Source organism: Mchenga conophoros, linkage group LG23 (genome assembly GCF_057382185.1).
Source record: "Mchenga conophoros isolate Kocher_MC1m ecotype Shallow Benthic linkage group LG23, M_conophoros_male_GT1.1, whole genome shotgun sequence".
NCBI lineage: Eukaryota > Metazoa > Chordata > Actinopteri > Cichliformes > Cichlidae > Mchenga > Mchenga conophoros.
In genome coordinates, this window is record NC_140547.1 from 39,349,049 (window position 1) to 39,370,752 (window position 21,704).

Genomic DNA, 21,704 nt, shown 5'->3' on the forward strand with positions numbered 1-21,704 from the left:
AGGCTTTAACACTCAGCAGCAGAGCCGTAACAAAGATATGAGGAGGTCACGAGCCCAAGTCCCCCACCCAGCCGCCCCCACTAAACACACAACTTTGCACACTTTGTAACAATTTGTGATTATTCTCTAAATATTTAAGTTAGTCATTTACAAGTTTTAGAAAGTAAAGCGCTCCTCCGTGTGGGATGTTTGGTTCAAATGTGGATCGTACCATGGCGGGATTTGACAGGGGGTGTTCCAGGGTTTATGGTGGCGGTGCACTGTGTTCCCATTTTGGGCCGAGTTTCCGCTGTCCACCCACACGACCCCCACCCCCATCACACAGCTGCGTGCCAGCCAGCACTGCCCACACCACTCAGTTGTCCAGCAAGCTTTTGGATTATGGCTCTTTAGGAGGGCTGACATGCTCTCTCACCGTCCGACGCAGCAAAGTTGAAATGTAATATCTGTTCTCAAGTTCTGCACAGAGAAGGAAGAAAAGTAGGAGGGGGGGGGGGGGGGGAGTGTATCCACGAAGAGAGGCCTTCCTCTTAGCACACAGACACACACTGACCTCCCCCTTCGCTGGTGTGTGAAGGTAATAGCTGTTAGGTGAGTCAGCGAATGAGCAGTGTCTTGGAAGACTTTTTTTTTCTTTTCTTTTCAGAAAAGCCACTCTCCTGTTTGGCTGCCCTCTGAGAGCATGTTTGTTTGTGCATGAGTGAGACGTGGTGACTTCAGCCCCAGCAAGAGGCTAAATCCCTCTCAGCACACAAGTATGACATCCCATTTGCAATACCACACACACACACACACACACACTCCAGGCCCCTGAAAAGGTACAATAAATAATCAAGACAGGTCCTGGGGCAGTATCGGGCACAGCCACACACCTGCAGAGTCACACACACAACACACAACACACACACTTTTTTTCCTCTCCCACCACCTTTACATTCACAGAACCAGTTGGAGCAATACAGCACCTACTGTATGCACGCTCACAGATTTCCCTCCATTGCTTCCGTTTCCTCCTCAAACACACACACACAGCATTAAATGTTCTCACACCGGGAACAGTGAACTCCCAGAGTTCTTATTCAGGAGCGGCCATAAATTATCTATTCCGCTTTAAGTTTTTTGAAAGTCTCCTTTCAAATCCTGCCGCCCTTCAATTATTAAAGTAGTCAAAGTGGTAAAAGTGGTAAAAATAACAGGCTGGCATTTAATGGAGGGGTGTCGGAGTTCACTTTAAGGGGGGGAGAAGCAACTTGGTTTTTTGTTTTTTGGGTGAAGTTTTTAATGTAAACTGGAAGTTGGTGTTGAAAACTTAAAACTGATGAATGCATAAGTTTTAGATTTTCATTATTTCTTCACAGCCACGAGTGACTTAAAGATAATAACTGCCTCCTCATTCCTTTGCTGAGGCAACAGAAAATCCTCCAGTGACAGCATTGTTACGGTTTCCCTCCTCTCCTCTCCTCCAGCACTTGACTTTACTCTGATTTGAGGAAGAGAGCGAGAGACAGAGAAAAGAGGAGGGGGGTGGAGGAATGGTGATTGAGCGCAAAGGGGGCAGGACTTTTTCCTCGCCGGGTCCTATTAAGAGCAAACTTTGTGTTTTTGTTCTCCAAGTTCAGCTCGGTGCTCTCCAGCCTGCGCACAGTTCCTCTCTGCTGCTCTTTTTTTTCTTCCCTTTTCTGTTTTTTTCTGTTTTTTTCTTGGTTTTTTTTTTCTTCCTTTATGGTTTTATTTGCCTGCCTGTTGGTGAATGCTGTGTGCTTTTGGATGAGAGCTGTGGACACCGAGAGGATGCGCATTTTGGAGGAACAAGCACTCAAAGTTGTCTTCTCCTCTGGTCCAGGTTTGTTTTAGTGGATTCGTAGATGTTTGTCACGTTGGAATGAACAATGGTGCAGCTCCTGGGTGCTCTGACCGGGAGCATGCTCTGGTTTCGGCTACTGCTGCTGTGCGTCGTGGAGTTGGAGCTGGAAGCCGGGCTTGCCACTTTCCAGGGTTTCTATCTTCCACCTGCGAGCGGCTCGCCTCTGACACCTGCCCGGAGGACAGACGGGGTTGTGCGGACTATTGACCGGATTTACCACGGGGGAGGGAGGGTTGGCTACCTGGTGTACCTGGATGAGAGCCGCTTTCAGCTGGACATGGAACGAGACGAGTCGGTGCTGTCTCATCACTTCAGCCCCCAGTATGTGCTCGCCATGATGGGACAGAGCCCTGCGCCTCTGCAGAGGGAGTGCGTGTACCGCGGGACCGTGAACTCCAACCCGGAGTCCCTGGCCGTGTTCAACCTCTGCGGAGGAGGTCTCGAGGGCTTCTTCGCAGTGAAGGACGCGCGCTACACCGTCACCCCCATCGTCAGGGCAAAAGGACACGAGCATGACGTGCGCGCCCTGCAGGACAAGGATGCGGAGAGCGCGCTCCACGTGTTCACGCGCGAAAGTTTCAGCTTCGAGGAGATGAGCGAGGGCCGCGAGAGCTGCGGGACGCGCGACGGGCGCAAGAAACGCAAACGCCGGCGCAGAGGTCGCGGGAAGGGTAGACGGGAACGCGAGGGGCTCGCTTTGGAAGCCGAAGATGAGCGCGGGCGGAGATGGTGGAGCCGGCTCGCCACGGCACCCTCCCCGGAGCCGGGCGCACGGCGCAGGAGGTCGGTGTCTCGCGCCAGGTACGTGGAGCTGCTCCTGGTGGCGGACGAGACCATGACTAAGAAGTATGGAAAGGACTTGAACCACTACTTGCTCACGTTGGCCTCCATCGCCTCTAAGCTGTACGGGCACGCCAGCATCGAGAACCCCATCCGGCTGTCGGTGGTCAAAGTGACCGCGGTGACCGACAAGGAGAAGGGATTGGAGGTGACCAAGAACGCGGCGGCGACGCTCAAGAGCTTCTGCAAGTGGCAGAACCAGCAGAACCCACTGGACGACGACCACCAGCACCACCACGACGCCGCCATCCTCTTCACCAGGCAGGTAAACAGACAGCCCCCTCCCTTATTTATTTATGTTTCTCTTTTTTATTTTACGCGCCTCCACCTGCCGCTTCTCCGCTTGCGCGCTCGCATAGAGACCGAGGCAGCTGTTGGAGTGTGACGACACAGTTTGTTTTGATTTCGATGGCGCACGCGGGGGCAGCTGGTTCACTATAACCAAGGAGCTCACACACGTCACATATTCGTCTTTGAACATGAAGAAATGTCACGTTATTCTGTGTTTTAATCGATTTCCCTAAATATAAACCCCGAAGGTCGAAACAGCAACGACAGTTTGCCCGCGTGTCTCTGTGTTCACACCCCTGTAGTGTTTATTTTCCTGCTCCTTGTGTTTTCCTCCCATCTTCTGTTCTGCTGAAACTCGCGTGCGTAAATCGAGCGCAGCGTGTGTGAAAACGGCCATAAAAACTGTATTTCCTGCCCCTGGTGTTTTTCTGGGCAGGCCCTTCTGTCTCCATCCCACCCACCCCCATCCTCTCATCCCGTAACCCTCCCAGTCCCCTGACAACCCCAAAAAGCCTCGCAGTCTGTGTGTCCCAGTGTTGGAGACTTGAAATCAGCTGCAGGGTGCAGAGCAGAACTATCCCTAAAAAAAATTTCTAAATTCCCCCTGAAGCAGCATTTAATTAGGTAGCTGTCCCAGATCCCCCCCCCCCCCCTCTTTTTTTCTTCTTCTTCTTCTCTTTCTCTCATCACTCCTGCCTGCACATTTCTTTCCCCAGTTACTTTTCCAGTGTCTGTCAGCTGGAGCCTGGGAGCTGTCAGAAAAACAAACACATCCACCCTGTGAGAAGCCCTGCGCTTTACTGAGACCACACTCTTCTATCCCTTCTTTCACCATCCCTTTCTCTCCTCCTACTCCTTCCCTAAATGTCTGGCCTGAAGCCGCAGGGCAGCAACAGCAGATCTGCATTTTTCACCTCTCCGGGTGTGGCTTTGTGGTGGTTTTAGCTGCAGTGTCAGATGGCTTCGCCTTGGATTGCGGTGGGTTTAAGTCATGCAAGGTCTTGTCATGGCTTGGGCTAAAAAAAAAAAGAAAATAGCATTGGTATTACTTCGGATCTCCTGCACAAGACAGCCGGTAGTGCATACCTGAGGTCAGCACAGCTGGCAGAGTGGCACAGTTTCTGTGCGCCAGCCACCTCATGGCTCCTCTGCCACTACACCTGCAGGGGTGTGATTGAGAGAGAGCTCAGGCAGGAGGAAGTGGCATCCTTCGGCGCTTGTGTTTGGCAGGCTGGACGGGCACGGAAACACTAATCCAGATACTCAGGCAGACTCGGGACAGACAGGCAGACTCAGAATGGACAGGAATTTTTTATGAAACATGACAGGCCGTGTACTGTGACTTCTTTCCAGCTGTTCTGCTGCTTTGATCTCATTAAAATACCCATGCTCACACTGGCATAACACATCCATCAGAGTGTCAGTGTACTGGTTAAAGTCGCCTTTTCATCTCCAGCATGCTATTGATAAGATTACAGTCATGCACAGTTTGAAACTTCAGAGTTATATCATGTACATTCAGTCCATTTCTGTCCTCACAGGTTACAGTCCACATGAATGCACCTCCCAGGACTAATTATCAGACTTCAAGACAACTAAATTTCCCTTTTCAAGGGATGGAAAGGCACATGTATGTTCCTAAAGAGCGAAAGGTCCATATTTCCACAGTTTGTTCTAGAATTTAAAGTGCAATATTAAGAGAGAAACACAAAAGAAAAGCATATGTGTGTGTATATATATATATATATATATATATATATACGTGTGTGTGTGTGTGTGTGTGTGTGTGTGTGTGTGTGTGTACATATATATTTATTTAAGTTTGAACCTTTATGTCATTCCATGTGATGTGAGATAAAGCTTTGAGTCAGTCTGTACTCCCTCCACTGTTCAAGTGACAAACCACTGTATACCTAAAGGTACAATAACATAGTTCCAATATGATCCTCACTATATCACTCAGCACAATATTTTAGTGTCACCTCTCACGGCTCCTGCATTATTCACAAACCTGTCTCTGGGTCTCTTTCACACCCATCTCACCTTCACTGCTGAACCTGGAGGTCATACAGTGGATTCAGCCTCCCAGCAGTGCTTTTAATCATCCGTAACATAACGAAGTCCTCCGATGAACTTCATAAGGTGGGTTCTTGATTTCTATCTGTCTCACCTCTGCAGGACAAATGAGCCCAGTCGCTGCTAAATGCGGTTAATGTGTGCGGTGAGCATTAGCACAATCAGGTAATGCATGACCTAGCTTTTGGTGGGTCGTGATTTTAACAAGCCAAAGAGAAGTTTCTGGCTATTAGAGTTGTTATGGGACAGGTCGACAAGCAGGGCCACACTGCTGCAGAGGTGCTGCAAAGAGTGAAAAGATGCTGACATCATGAAAAATGTCTGCTTCGTGAGAAAGAATATTTTGCTGTCAATTGTTGCATAAGAATTGAGCTTAAGAGCAGCAAATTCTACACACAGAATGCAGCTATTAATGTTTCCACTAACTGAGGGGGTGCCAGCAAGAAAATAACTTGATTGGCCTCAATTACTTCATACCTTGTTGCTTTTTGCCTTGAAAAAGAAGAACTATTTTCTCAGGAACAGAACTTGTAGGCCAAATGGAAACGTCACGGGGAAAGACAAGTTCGAATGTGGCTTTGACTGAGCTCAAAGTTCCTTGTAAGCTCCATCTCACCGAATGTCAGAGGTATCAAATAATAAGAGGACGCTGGTTTTCATGTGAAAATCTTTCATCTGTGTATTCAGAGTGAAACTGTGATGCAGAGCCCAATTATTGCCGTCCGACAAAGTAGAGCCAAAGCTCACAGTGACCGCAGAGTCAGGCCGCTCCATTGTTCCCACACGAAAGGGCCAGATCGCACGGGGGCCCCTTTTGTGGTTGGGTCCAATTACTCCAAGACCCAGTACCCGCAGTGTGCTGACCCGTGTGGCCGTGTCACCCAGTTCCACACATACCAGCACAAGAATAATACAACGGCTACATTGAACGGGACTTTGGACACTTTTGTGTGTGTTTGGCTGTGTTGTGTACAGTAGACAAAGCAGTACTATAAGGAAAGCATGAGCGCAAAACTGTGGATATACTGGCGTGCATACGTGTTCATGTTGCCATTTGGGGGGTGGGTTTCACTCACTTCAAACATTTGTAGCAATATTGCTCCCACCCTATGACCAACACTTGCCGACAGTGGGAAGGAAAAACTCTCTTTTCACAGGAAGAAACCTCCAGCAGAACCAGGATCAGGGAGGGGCAGTCTGTCACGGCTATTGGGAGGGAGACAAGAAAAAAAAACACTGTGGAAGAGAGCCAGAGATTAATAACAACTAATGATTAAATGGAAAGTAGTGTATAAACAACAAGTTAGATAAATGCATATATTAGGGGAAAGTACTGTATGATAAATGTCTTAACAGCATTAATCCTCATGTGCCAGTGAGAAAGCTCGACGTAGAGACACATTACACCATCTGGTGACACTAAACTGTGTATAGTTTGGAGCCCCCCACCCCTTTCCTGTGCACTTGCCTCCACTCCTCTCCAGCGTCCATACATTGAAGTGTACATTTCCCAGCCCTCGCCCCCGTCACAGCCAGTTACTCTATTTGTTTTCAATGCTCTTGATATTTCACATGTGCTTTACTTCGTCTGGCATATGTTGACAACCTGCAGACAGCTTTTAGATTCCAAACTTTCGACCCCCTCGCAACCCCCCGCCCCCCATGTCTGTCTGTCGACATTACATAACTAGCCCAGGAGTTTGGTTTGTCCCATGCCAACAAACGAACCTCGCCCTCTTCACCCTCAAGATGCATCGGTGACTTTAAAACACACTCCTGTTTGCAGTCATTTCCTAAAGTTTCCTTTGATTCTGGACTAAAGGCCAATTCATGTGACACAACAAATTAAAAATAACTCCATTTATTCACTCCACCAAACTATTTATTTTCTCATTAACTGATAAGCAGTTTTTCTTTTGAACTGCACCAAGTGCAACTTAATCCGTCATGTGTGTTTCTTAACTCTTATCTGCCTCGCTGTTGTGTGCCACCTTCAAAAGCAGGGACTATGGCATCCTCATACTGGTTATTTATTTCTTTAAAGTATAGAACTGAAGTGCTTCTGTTCTTTGATTTACTATGGTGTTCCCCAAGGATCATTACTGGGACCACTGTTGTTCAGTGTGCAAGTGCTGCCAGATTGTCAAATCCATCTACACTGATGACACACAGACATTTCTAGTAGTTCTTCCTAGACTTTGAAAGTAAAGGTTTACTTGTAAGGAATCATTTGGGTGCATTTGAACATTCTTCAGTCAAAAGTTTTCAAGGATGTCTCCATTAATCTCAAGGTAATGGATCTAAATGGATCTAAAATCAGGTGATAAAAATGTAGCAACCATTGAGACGAGTCTGTTTCCGATGGGATGTAAGAATTTTGGAGGCAAAGCCTTGCTAGATAGGTCATGCACATGTTTGGGGTAATTTTAGACATGCTAACAAGCTCATTACAAAGTATCTCAACTGCTTAGTTGAAAGTCTTTAATGTGGTTGCAAATCTTTTGTACTTAGCGCAAAGAACCATCAGCTAAGGCCGGGGTGAATGTCAGTTTTCAAAGGTGTTTGGTCATATGTTAAAGTGGACACTCCTTCCTTCTTATATTTTATTCTATTTTCAAGAAAATCTAAATACATAAGGACATTTTTTTTACTAATCATGAACATAATGACTGTAAAATAGTCTCATTTTGTGCATATCAAAGACTATAAAGAACAAGAGCAACCTATTAAATGGTTATTATTTACCTTTTGACGAATATGTGTCAGCTTTTGGTCAGCGTTACTCACTGGTGGCGAATCATTCGGAACCATTACGGTCAGTGTTTGTAATTAGGATTGCTGGAAATCAACCTGCAGCAGGTTTCACAAAGTGAGCTGAACTCTTTCTGCGAGAGGGACTGCTCTGTGTGTTTGGGTCTAGCCAACTGTTTGTTTAGCCTCGGCTTAGACTGCAAGTGGTCTTGTACCTCACACACACACAGAAACATACACACTGACACACTGCTCTGATCGCCTCTTGACCTTTGCAGCCAGCTTGCCACCTGTTCTCCTGTTATTTCTGCCAATATTGCCGTAACTCCTTGTCCTCTCAGTTCTTCTCCTTAATTTCCGGCAATCCTCCATCCTTTCCCAGCTGTGAGTGATTCTTGAACTTATTTTTCTTTACCCGCCCTGCTTTTCTTTTTCTCTGCATGTCTGCAGAGGCCTTCGAATGAAAGCGAGTTTAGGAAGTCTTGGCAGAGGGAAGAAGTAGAAAATATGCTCAGTTTTGGGGGGAATTTCCTGTATTATTCACTCGTCACTATTTATCAAACAGGAGATTCCAATTTTTCACCCGCTTGTTACACGGGGTTATATCAATGAAAGGCATGTACACAAAAAAAGGAGCGGAACAAAAACAGCTCTCACATTAATATCTGGGAGGGGATGAATGAATAAATAAATGAAATGGAAAAGGGGTGTAAAGCGCAGCAGGGTGAAAGAGTATGGGAAAAGGGGAGAAGAGAAAGCCAAAATATGAAGGCTAACTTCTCTATAAGTCCTCGGTTTCTGAGCAAAATAAACAAGCTTCCTTTTGTAGTTTTCAGGCCTTTCCACACACAGGCAGAAACTTCAGTTTTGCTCTAGTTAGCCGTCCGTGCAGTCAGAATCAGCCTTTGTTTGCTTCCTCTTTCATCCAGCAGCTAATTGGCAAAAGCACATGCGGTCTTCCTGTATCTGTGTGCATTGTGAATTTCCAGTAAAATGCTATATATGTTCCATGTCCTTAATTGTATGCACTTACAGCTATCTGAGTGTGTGTTTCTGTGCGAGCAGGTCCCACCCAGTCAGTCATGTGTGTGAGTGCAGAACACAAGGCAGTTTGTTCCAAACCGATCGGCCCGGAACGGGTAAACACCCTCCCCACAGAGCCTCTCACACACGACCCAGCAGGCCTGTCAGCACCATTTAACATGACAATTCATCCTCTCCATGGGACATGTGTGTGTCTGCGCGTGTGTGGAAATGCATGAATCTCAGTCTCCATATATGTATGTGCAACTATGTGCCGAACGCATATTTTTTAAGCATGTCCCGTTGGACTGGCTCATGTGCAGGCCTGCTTGTACTGATGGAACGGTACGATTTGCCGATTGATTTTAGCACTCAGTGCAGCCAGGCAGCGCCGCCTGAGGCATCATCTGCATGGACATGTGTGGGAATCAAAACAAAGATCAATACTGTGTACTCTGGCAAGGCAGACAGACAGATGGTGGAGGAGAGAGTGAGCAGGGAGAGCAAAAAAAGTGCGTATTAAAATCATTTTAGCTTGAAGAAAGGTGCCAAAGAACAATGACAGGCACATCTTTAATCTGGATCAGTCAGCACACTGGATTTAACAACAGCTTTTGAGAAATTAACATATTGTGTTGTGGTTAAAGACATTAGAAGTAAATTGTGAACAGCTGGGACTTACTGAAACTTTTGTGTGTTGTGTTGCAGATACATCCACCATAATTGGAAGTCACCTTGTACACTTGCACAATAATACCTTAACTATCCCATCTAGAGGTACAACCAGTATAGCTGCCCTCTATCCAAGATGAGAAGCAGAAGTTCTTCTATACAGCCTTTGGTTCAAACAGGTAGCTGGTGACTGAAATGGGAAACGCAACGACACCTGTAGCTCTTGCCATAGACTGTAGATAAAAGATGGGAGTAGCAACTAGTATCTGAGCTTCTCATTTTGAAACCTTCAGCATTTTGCCTCCCGTCATGTTGGTGTAATGATTCACAATATTTGGACAAGAGGACAAAAGACTTCATAAACGGCCTACACCAAACAGCAATCCATATTATTTGTCAAATAATTCCAGTGAAAGCAAAATGGAAAACGCAACAACACCATAAACCAGGCCCAGCTCAGTGGCTAGCGGGCGTGAGGCCTTGCAGGTGACATTGGCCTGTGTCGACACACCATAAAAAATAGTTCAACCACGATACAGTTGTAGAGTTGGAAACTATCCACGATGAACAAAATCAAGCTGTAAATATGCTTTTATAGTCTTTATAGTGGCGTATTTTAACATGCAGTTGGCTTCATTCTGTAGCCCCATAGGTAGCGTGTTGGTTTTGGAAAGTGAAGAAGAGTGACGTAAAACCAAACAATCATATGACCTCCTATGAGCAAGCACTTTGGCGACAGTGGGAAGGAAAAACTCCCTTTTAACAGGAAGAAACCGCTGACAGAACCAGGCTCAGGGCAGGGCGGGGCCATCTGCTGCAGCCGGTTGGGGTGAGAGGAGGAAGATAAAAGACATGCCTTCTCTAAAATCTGAGCAATAAACTGTAATTCTGAGATGGGTTTGTTACTGGCAAGAGGAGAGAGGGGTCAACCTTGGGTTTTTTTGTTTTTTTGTAAAAGTGGTCGGAGGACAGCAACCCTAAAATAAGCAGGGACTTTGCTAGACACTGGTGAAGCGTTGATTACGGCGAGTACACGGGGACCAGTAGATTAAAAGGCAGTTTTGAACTCATGGAGCTTCCTCCTACATCACTCGTAATTTCTCCTCCCCCAGCATGAGAGGACTGGTCCCGGCAACAAGCCGACCATTTAGCTTCTTCAGCAAGTGGATGATTTCTATGCTGGAGCAGACTCGAGATCCAGAGTTTCGAAGTAGCTTTACCTATATTTCATTTAATTGTGATGATATATCTTGAGATTGAGTATGAAGCCCATTATTTATTTGTTATTAGCTTTTGATTTAAATGTGCAGTATTTTTTTGTCCAGGACCTCTGTGGCCACCACTCCTGTGACACGCTGGGCATGGCGGACGTCGGCACCATCTGCTCTCCAGAGAGGAGCTGCGCCGTCATCGAGGACGACGGGCTTCACGCCGCATTTACCGTCGCCCATGAGATAGGTAGGCATGGATACACACACACAGCAACACAAAGATGTAAACAAGCCAGGGCTTGCACATGCACATCTGTCAGCACTCTGTCTTCCTCTCGCTGATTAATCTCACACCAGTGTTCCCTGATGTCATACCACTGATAACATTAGGTGTGTTTTCTTTTCTCATTCTTCATTCATTCATTTTCATTCATTTATTTATTCATTTTCAGGCACAACAAATACCTATATTGAACATAAAATACACAAAACAAAAAACAAAACTTGCCTGAAAAAGGCTGCGTGTGCAAATCTGAGACAAGTCCTTCAGGGGGAAAAACAAAAATGTCCTCTCTCGTTGCGACTCAGGTCACCTGCTTGGTTTGTCCCACGACGACTCCAAGTTCTGCGAAGAGCGCTTCGGAGTGAACAGCGACAAGCGGCTCATGTCCTCCATTCTCACCTCCATCGATGCCTCCAAACCCTGGAGCCGCTGCACCTCAGCAACCATCACCGACTTCTTCGACGACGGCAACGGTGAGCGTGGGAGAAGATGCACGACAGCAATGCTTGTAATTTCTTTCTAAAAGTGAGAACTTTTCCCAGGCTGCCACCTCCAAATTGCATCCATGTGAATTTGACTGGTGATAGCTATCACTGAGAGCTGTTTACTACCAAGCAAAGCAATAATCTCTATTAATAGAGGCTTATTTACAATCCTGTTAAGTTCTTTAAAGAGCAGTTGCAGTGCAGCCAAAGATCAGGATGAGTCATGCTTTGCATTCCAGTTTGATCAGGCAGTTTTATTCATGACAACCATAAAGCACCACAGTTTGCTGACTTTTTGCTCAGCGTTTCCATGGATTTCGGCATATTTCATGTACCAACAGCATGATTTAAGGCTTGACAGCATGTGCTGCTGCTCCAGCACTTTTATTGAGTGATAGGTCATAATGGCCTAGTTTATCTGTCAACTGAAAGAAGCATTCGTACACCAGTGCACAAACAGTATGCACGGCACAGATCTTTAAAAACACCTCCTTCCTCCACAGCCGAATGCCTCCTCGACTCGCCCCGCCAGGCCCTCCTCGGCCCCGAGGAGCTCCCGGGGCAGAGCTACGACGCCGTACGCCAGTGTCGCCTGGCCTTCGGCCCTGAGTACACGGTGTGCCCGGGCATGGACGTATGTTCGCGGCTGTGGTGCGCAGTGATTCGCCAGGGACAGATGGTGTGCCTGACCAAGAAGCTGCCGGCAGTGGAGGGAACGCCCTGTGGGAAGGGTCGCATCTGCCTGCAGGGAAAGTGCGTGGACAAGACCCGCAAGAAGCACTACTCGGTAAGAGGGATGGATGGATGGTGTTGGAGTCTAAGGTAAAAGACGCAGAGACAGAAGGAATTTGTCAGGAGAGACAAAAGGGAGTCGATAGAAATAGAGTTCTTTTTATAGCTCGCAAGCTGATATTTTAGGATCTCATTCCCACATTGGACAAACTTGTTTGTAGGAGACAAAGAGAAAAAGTATACACTTCATATGTAGAGCACACAGGGGTGCTTTGGAGAGCGCATGGAAGTAGAAAGTCAGTAAAAAAAAATGAAAGCGAGCAAAAGATCAAATTCATTCTGTGGCTTCATTGTGTGGTCTGCTGTATTCAAGACACTGCTGATCTGTGCTATTTGTTCCGTCGGCCTTACTCAAACAGGCCCAAATTGAATTTGGCCTTTATGAGTTAAAGGATCCAATCTGTTCTTGGCAGACTGTCGACCCCGTGTGTGTGTGTGCATCAGGGGAGGAAAAGAGAGGGAATGTCCAAAAAAGAAAGATTGGGAGCAAGGAGAATATTTTCTCCTTTTGTGTTTGTTTGTCACATGACATTTGACGAGAGCGACTGGATCCTTGGCAGACGGCTGCACGGCTAGATGTGGCTCAAGTTCTGAGTCATTTCATTTTCACTGCTTATATGACGAGCAGTTTCCTGCTCGGAGCAAGCTTAAACCCACTCCCTATATTTCAGACTTTGGGATCTTTTAACCTCTCCGTATTTCTTGAAGTATGATTGCAGATTGCATAGCTTTTACTGTGGAAAGAATTGGTTCAAGTGCCATAAAACTCTGCAGTGGAATTAAATGGAAAGCTATTTCCAAAGAAATAGGGGGATTACACGATCCAGTTTGTCTCATAAAATGCAAAGAGCTACTTATCCAGTTGTTTTTATCGCCAATGAATCATGTAAGGCTGGTTGGAAAGACACAAAAAAATAGTCATGTTACCTGAAGAATTTCATTCAGGCTGCTCCTCCGGGGAAGCATGTGAGCTCTGACCGCAGATAGAACCTCCTCTGCTGCACTAACGAGTGGCTTTTAAAAAGAGTTATTATCACATGACCATAGTCTCCAACCTTTTCCCGTCTCTTTTCCAAAGTGAACGTCACATTTTCCTTTATCGCAGATCTCTCTCCAAACAGCTTTTCCTATGACACGTGATTTGGCCGACTCCAGCTTCTAGCATGTTTGATAAGCACTAATTGTTCTCTCTCATCTCCTTTTTTTCCTTCATCTTTTATACCCTCTGATCTTTCCTCTGCTGTCATTTTTGCCTCTTTCATCTTCCCTCTCCTCTCTACTCCTTTCGCTCCTCTGCCAGGCGTCCAATCACGGTAGCTGGAGTTCTTGGGGTCCTTGGGGTCCGTGCTCCAGAACTTGTGGGGGTGGGGTGCAGTTTGCCCAGCGCCTTTGCAACAACCCACCACCACGGAACAACGGGCGCTACTGCACAGGAAAGAGGGCCATCTATCGGTCTTGCAGTGTAACACTGTGCCCAACACCAAGTGAGCGTGACAGCTTAAGAATGCATAAGCTATTAGTGCACATCTATTAGTACGTAGTCATTAATTTCAAACCTCTTTTTACTGCACTTTCCTGCAGACAAGAGTTTCCGCCAGGAGCAGTGTGAGGTGCGCAACGGTCCCCAGACAGATCCCAAAGGGGTGAAGACCTTCGTTGAGTGGGTGCCTAAGTACGCAGGAGTTCTGCCTAAAGATGTGTGCAAGCTAACTTGCAGAGCAAAAGGAACTGGATACTATGTGGTGTTCTCTCAAAGGGTGAGTTACTTAGACGACAGCGCTGTGTATTTAATGACGGGGGAGATGTACACGATTGATCACGATAGCGACTTTGTGTTTTCAGGTGGTAGATGGGACAGAGTGCCGTCCGTACAGCAGTTCGGTATGCGTGAAAGGGAAATGTGTGCGGACAGGATGCGATGGCATCATTGGCTCCAAGCTTCAGTTTGACAAGTGTGGTATATGTGGAGGTGATGGCACAGGATGCATACGTGTGGTGGGAAACTTCACCAAGAAGAGGTAAGGCAAAAGCATTGTATGCATTGTAGCTCCATTGCATACATGCATGAGCAGGACTGTTAGTAGCTGGTCAGTTTGTACATGGAAGATGTCAACAACTATGTCATATTGCTTCTTGTCATGATACGCTCTTGTCAGTATTTACATAACAGCATCACTACTTCATAACTGCTGATGGTGGCGCTGCAGGTAGAGCAAATCGATGTTAATTTGTAGTGAAGCAGTAAAATATTAGACATTCAATTGATTATCTAACTCAATGGACGAATTACAACTTCATAATTCTATTCACTAGCACTAACTCCACAATACAATGAAAAATTCCTGATTTTTGGATTTTTTTGTGGTGTTTTCCTTTAGGTACACAGATATTGTGGTCCATCATAGATAACTGCCTTGCAGGTTATCAGTCTTGCAGAATCACTACATCGTGATACCTTTGGTGTATTGTTATAATATCGTACCGTGAATAACTATGCGATACCCAGGCCTAAATGTTAACTCTGATTATATCTAATTATCAGTTGGCTTAAGACTTTATTTTGTGTTGTGCTAATCCTACTATATGGCCGGCGTAACAGTATCTAGCGTGAAAAAAGCTCACGGACTTAGCTACAGTCATAGTACAAACAAAAATGTATCCGCACATGACTATTTAGGCAGATATCCGTTGACTGTTGCTCTTTAACTCCCTCTATTTGCATTTGTTATTAGTGTTGCTAAACAAGCCTAAATTTATTCTGATTCTATAGCATGTGACAGCAGGTCTAAACACTGAAAACAGCTTTTAGTTTTATAAGGACAAGATCATGTGTTATTTACTGAACTGACCCCTCTACTTTCTCTCATGCCAAACAGTAAGGGCTACACTGACGTAGTGAAGATCCCTGCAGGCTCTACTCACATCAAGGTTCGTCAGCACAAGGCCAAGGACCAGACCCGGTACACTGCCTACCTAGCTCTTCGACGGCCCAATGGAGACTACCTCCTAAATGGCAAGTTCATGATCTCCACCTCTGAGACAGTCATCCCACTCAACGGTTCTGTGCTCAACTACAGTGGGTGGAGCCAGAGGGAGGAATGGCTTCACAGTATGGGCCCCGGGGCTCTTCAAGAACCCTTGGTGGTTCAGATTCTAGCGACAGATGCCAAAAAGCCTCTGGATGTCCATTATAGCTTTTTCATGCCCCGTCGGACAAATCCACAGCCACGGTCACTTCCTCTCATCCCCAATCCAAAGTTAACTACAACACTGTTAACTACGACAAGAACCACCACCACTACCACTAGCAGTACCACTTTGTCTTCCTACGCTCCTCCTCTTCTTGTTCCAGGGCCATCCACAGCTCCAGGTCCCTCAACCCCGGCTCCAGGGCCACAGTGGGTAACGGGGCCGTGGATGACCTGCTCCAGGACTTGTGACACTGGCTGGCAGAGCCGGACAGTACAGTGTAAGGACCGGGATGGGAAACTGTCTAAAAGATGTGTGCTGGGTGCCCGCCCCTCAGCCTTCAGACACTGTCTGGTGAAGAAATGCTGAGGCGGCAAGAGGAAAGTGTCAATTGATTAAAGTCTCAAGTGCTGGATGTAGAACTATGAACCAATGAATTAAAAATGTCGAACCTTAAACAGGACAGTGAATGTTGTCAGATAGCACCCAGAATAGACCCAAAGAGACTCTGAGGCAGATCGGCATGGATGTACCTGACCATATGGCAGAGGAATTATCTGGAATAACAATAGCTATGCAGAATCGAGGACAGTTTTGATATGAGAGTGATGACTGTTGCCCTGCCATGGCTAAGTTGCATGCCACATGGACAAATAACTAACTGTCTTTACTTCAGTCTCCAAATTCTGGAGGCCTAGTGTGTGTTGCCCCGTAATGGCATGCGTGTCGTGTCTTCTTATGATTCCATGTGTTCATCTCACTGTGGGAATTTGGAAATCGTCTTTTGTCCTAAGACAAGAGCCCCAACCAAGGGAAGCCTTCGTTACTCATCTCATCATCAGTCACACAACTTTCACACCACATGTCATGAACCTAGATTGTCATCTCCTGTACATTCGACATTTTAGTGTCTCTCACAGAAGGCAGCCCTGACCGACAAAAAGGTCTCTTCCATTAAACAGGCTTCCATTCTGTTAAATAGTGGTCCATAGTCTTCCAATCAAAGGTTCTTTGCTTATAAAAATGTGACTGAAATGTCCATATTACTGTAGCTGCAGACAGATCACAGCTAGCCATATATTTGACTTCAGGCATTTGCGTCTTTCTTTGATAGATCCAACTGACAACCAAAAACACAACAGATAGCTCATGAATACAGTTTCCAGCTGAAGGTACATGGGGAGATTGGCTCGATGACCAAGAACAAACGTGAAAACCCAGACATCGATGATACATTGTGTTAAAGCTCTATATTTAATCAAATGTACCAAGGTCAAGACAACTTTTGAGTGATCACTTCACTCAGAATGAGCATAGGAAGAAAGTTTATCCTAAAGACACCAGTATTGATTCTACTGACTTTTACAACTACCCGTTCACTGCAACAGCAGCATAGCATCTTAAAAAAGAAGTTGAATAAGAGGCAAAGTGACCATGACACTCCTTAATATTTATGGAGAATGATAGTGACTCACAGGTCTGGGACAATGCTTGGTTTTAATGCCTGTGCAGTGTGTAAGTGTGAGCATGTTATGTGCCACTACCCAGTCCTGTGTTTTAAGCACATTGAGTATATACCGTGAACATGTTTTACTACGTCTTGAAACTTCTTCACTCTCAGCTCCACATATGTCAGTCATTATACTGGTGCTGAAAGGGTATTTTTTGTGTTAGTTAATGCCTGTTTGTCTGTTTATCTGTTTAGGAAATTATGCTAATATGACATTGTGTGCCCTGGATACTCGCAACGACAGCAAGAGAAATAGTAATGCAGTCATTATTGTCCTTTTGCAATTCAATTCTTTTTTTCATCACATTTTACTCTTTTGCTCATTTTACATGCTGTCCAAGTCATTTTTTCAGGACTGATGGGTGAAGTTGGCTATCATACAAAAATATATTGATGTCACAAAAAAGTCCTTTGGAACAAGGATTAAATTGTTCAATCTGATTGCTGGTTTTTAAAAGCTAATGTCTGACCTTTCGTCAGTAACCTTTTGCTCTTTGCACAAGTCTAAGGACCAGTCGGAGACTATCTGGCAACACCAGTTGCCAGTGAATGATATGTATTGTGTATGTACAGCTGGTGATTGGTTGTTGAAGGTTGCTAACAGTTGCTGTGAAATCAATTGCTAAAGCCGCTGTCAACTAGTTGCTGACTTGTTTGCAAACACTTGCAAACTATTTGCCAAGTAGTGAAACTGTGCAATGCAAAGCAAAAACAAAGACTGCTCACCTTCAAAGTCAAATTTGTGTTGGTTGTAGTGGTATGGCACAACTTTTACTGTAAAGGCAAACATTCTACCTTTTTGGTTTATACTGGTGTTTTTCTAAACTTCACGACAGCTCAGACAGTTTTTAAATTGACATTTTCCACAAAAACTACAGGCAAGTGCAGCAATTTGCTAGTGCCCAAGCAACGATAAGTGCCCTGTACAGTGCCCTCTTTGTGACCAACAGCCAGCAACCTCCAGCATCCACTTGCCAACGCATTTTCGCATCTTTCCTCTGTGCCCAGCGGTTGCCAAGGGGTTACTGACCAGTTTATAGGTCTATGTGTCTGAGGTCTTAGCTTGTCTGGTGTTTCCACCAAAAATATAAGTATAGTTTGATGACAGATTTTTTTTTAATTCAGCAAATGGTAGCATTTTATATGGAATCTAAGGAGCTTGTAAAGAAAAATGACTGGACTTCTTTAAGTTCTAAAAGATGTTTTATCTCTCATCCGAGAGGCTTCTTCAGTTCTTAGATCAAATGTTGGAGAGTTCCAGGTATTTAAGCCCTAGTGGGAGTAGTACCTTAAGAGGGTCGTCAACCCATATAAGTGGACGTCAAGGCGCCTGGGAATTTTTTTTTTAAATTTTATATTGACTCCAGGTTCAGCTGTCATTAATGTCATTGGAACTATTTTAACTAACTACCGTAGAAATTGTTATATGTTAGCTAGTAAACACTGATTGTACAAAAAGAAATTGTCATTGAATTGTAAAAAGAAAACAAAGACAAAACACTTGTCTTTTGTGAAATTACACACATAGGCATCTTTTAAACAGAGTAGCGCACAAAACTAGCATGGCTTGCTTTATGCTAATTGTAGATCAAAAATACATTCAAGAAAGATTAAAAATACACACACTGGCATTTCTAAAGTAAAAAAATATGTCATTATACCATTCTTATTCATGTTTTACATAAACTGGAGTGTAAAGTTGTATTCAAATTTGCCTATGTTTGCTGTCTGAATGCTAAACTACGCTAACAAGCTGTTCCAAGATGACTGATGCTTAGCACCTGGCAAATAGATATTAAAACAATTCATTTAGGCAAAACCTTGCTAGTTAATACTTAATCTACTGTAAGCTTTTGTTTAATTTAAATAGACCAACCCCTTAAAATATTCATTTTGGGGTAACACTATATGAACAGCATTAATGTTTCCATAAGAATTTAATACCGAGGACTTTAATTACCTCACTTATTGTTGATAATATTTAATCCCTATTATAACAAAGTAAAGTTAATTACATATCTAATGGGCTTAAAAAAAATACCTTCCTGTAATTGTATTAAAGTATCTGGCACCTATTGCATTTTCCTGTGTGACCAACCTCACCCATCTGGCATCTGTGCAGGAGAAAACAAAGCATGAGAAGAAGTTGCTGATATGACATGACCGAGGTCACTCTTAAAATGTTTTCTCTTTGCCGCTCAGACATTCACATTTATTTTCGCAATGTAGACAATGTTTGTACAATGCATAGATCATTCATATGTGTTAGTATTCAGCCATGTTGTAACAGTAATGTACACATGCAGTCACATTGAAACAATCCATCATTTGCACAGATTTCAGCCATAAACTTCGCAGACACAGACTCCACACACAACCCGACTCTGACTCCTGTGGGGAAAACCCCTCTCGCTGAATGACAGAAACACAGCACTGAACTTGTAATTTATTGTTTGTATAACTGGTATGTGTGAATAAAAAGCAATGAGATGAGTTTTATTTATTATAGTAATTTTGTATCAAATTACTATTTAACTTAGGAATATGACTGTGCAGAATCATTCCTTTGTAAGAATATAGTGTTTTCTTTTCTAGTCACCCACATGAATATATGTATATAAAATCTATATATTTAAAAGTCTTTGTGTCTGTGTCGTTTTTGTCATGGCATCAGTGTATATACCTGATGGTAGAGTCAATAACATATTGTCTTCCAATTACAGATTTAGTAAACTAGACTAAAAAATGTGCGAATGACAAATACTCTACTATAGATATTTGATCCATTTTAAGGACATACTACTCTGACCTCTGAAGCTGGACTGTTGTAAAGTAATTTAAGTAACCACTTCAGGTTTAAAACAAGAGCCATGATTCAGTTGTAGAAACCACATGGTTTTAGGACATGTCTAAAATCCATTGTTGAATACAGATTGTTAGTGCATCCAACCATGCAAGTTAAGCTTCTACCATGTAAAAATACATGTAGAAACACTCCCACTGTCTCTGGGCCTCAGTCGGTTTAGAAACAACCAAAGTGAATTAAAAATCTGTCCTGTTGATGGACGAGTAAAAACTTGACAGTCTTTCTAGAAATCACTGCGATCCTTCAGGTTTTATGTGAAAGGGAAGATTTGGCTCGTTACCAGTTTCTAGTTTATTACATTGCACACATAACTTGCACATCTGTGAAGGCACCATTAATGGTGGTTGATATATACAGGCTCTGAAATATTGTATCCCACTTCCAGATGACGTCTTTTGCAAGGAACACCCTGCTTACCTTGCAATGATGCCCAGAAATATTCTGCATATATTACACCATGGTTCAAAGGTACAATCAAGATCTGAACCCATTAAGTGCATCTGGCCCAAACTAACAGCTCGAATGAAGCATCATTTTCCTTTAAAACTAGAGAAACTGGTCTGAGCTTCTGAACACTTACACACAGATCTTAAAGTGGCCCAGAATGATCCATAAATCACTTTAAGTTAATTAAGATGTTGTGAGTTCAATTAATGAGCAATTCGATGTAAAATGTGGGCTAATGCATACTTCTGTGGAATGAGCTAATGTTTTGCATGTTACAGCATTGCATTGCTTCCTGCATGGTAAACTGGTTAGTTGGCAGTACCATATAGAGAAGATTATAGTGATGCTTAAGCTAGACTGCTACAGAGCAGGCTATCATGTTCATGGTCCAGGTTAGGTTATATTCGGGTAGCAGATTTCTATTTAATACGATGATGCTTAATTCTAACTTTAAATTAGCTTTAGACTAGCTTTATAATGTCCAGGGATTGAAGATCAGCCTTATAACTCTCCTGAAACTGAAAATCACATCTCATCTGCTTGTTGAATTCAACTGGCTAAATCCACAAAGAGCAGTGAATATAGAGTAGCAGCCCAGGTCAACTGTACACAAAGAAAAATCTACTGGAACTAACAGAAGAAATGATTATGTGACTTATTTTTAAGTAATTATTTTCCCCAAGCACTGATGCACCACATCGGTCAGTCCCAGTATTTATGAATCATATTCCTGGCATCAAATTCAAAATGAGCATTTATTTTACAATAAACGATTATATCTCTCAGATTCATTTTTTTGTTTGTTTGTTTTCTTTCAATACTACTCAATAAAATATAGGATTTTGGTGAATTTGTTCATTTATTCACTTCTGACATCATTTCAAGCTACACTGTTAACTTTCCTACACTGCATCTGGCTTAAGTGGGCGAAAGCCCATCTGGATCACCAATTAATGCTGTTTCAGGTGAAAAGTTTCACACCTCACGTTTTTCCTTGAAAATCATTTATCTCCCGTTTCTATTGAACATTTATCATCTCATAAACTTTCTGCGTTGCATAATCAGCACCCTAAATCACAAACACCGTTCTCTACGCAGTACTTTCATATTGGTTTATGTGGGAAGGCTGCCCCCTCGCGTTCGGCAGCTCACCCCATTTCTGATGCAAGAGCACCACCTATCGGCCACGCTTATGGTTGCTCTATGGGGTCATGGAAAATTTCTCCAACTGCCTGGAGACATTCCTGAACAATTACCTGCCATCTACTGGAAGTAGCCGAAGTTACAGTTATTCTTTTTTTCGAACCTGTTGCTTTTAAGGTGGAATTCCACAATCTGTCCATTCACACTCATCACTGATGTTTGCTTCTATAAGTCAACAGTAACAACAAACAGAAAAAATAG

General features: G+C 44.0%; 1 protein-coding gene across 1 annotated transcript; it reads left to right on the plus strand.

Moving 5' to 3' along the window:
* Nucleotides 1-1,236: 1,236 nt before the first annotated feature.
* On the plus strand, nucleotides 1,237-19,611 carry adamts5 (ADAM metallopeptidase with thrombospondin type 1 motif, 5 (aggrecanase-2)). Its single transcript, XM_085264005.1, has 8 exons — nucleotides 1,237-2,969; nucleotides 10,843-10,975; nucleotides 11,317-11,484; nucleotides 12,000-12,283; nucleotides 13,589-13,772; nucleotides 13,870-14,045; nucleotides 14,131-14,306; nucleotides 15,165-19,611. Exons 1-8 carry the CDS (start codon nucleotides 1,890-1,892, stop codon nucleotides 15,844-15,846), a joined length of 2,883 nt encoding a protein of 960 aa, XP_085120131.1. The 5' UTR covers nucleotides 1,237-1,889; the 3' UTR covers nucleotides 15,847-19,611.
* The last annotated feature ends 2,093 nt before the right edge of the window (nucleotides 19,612-21,704 follow it).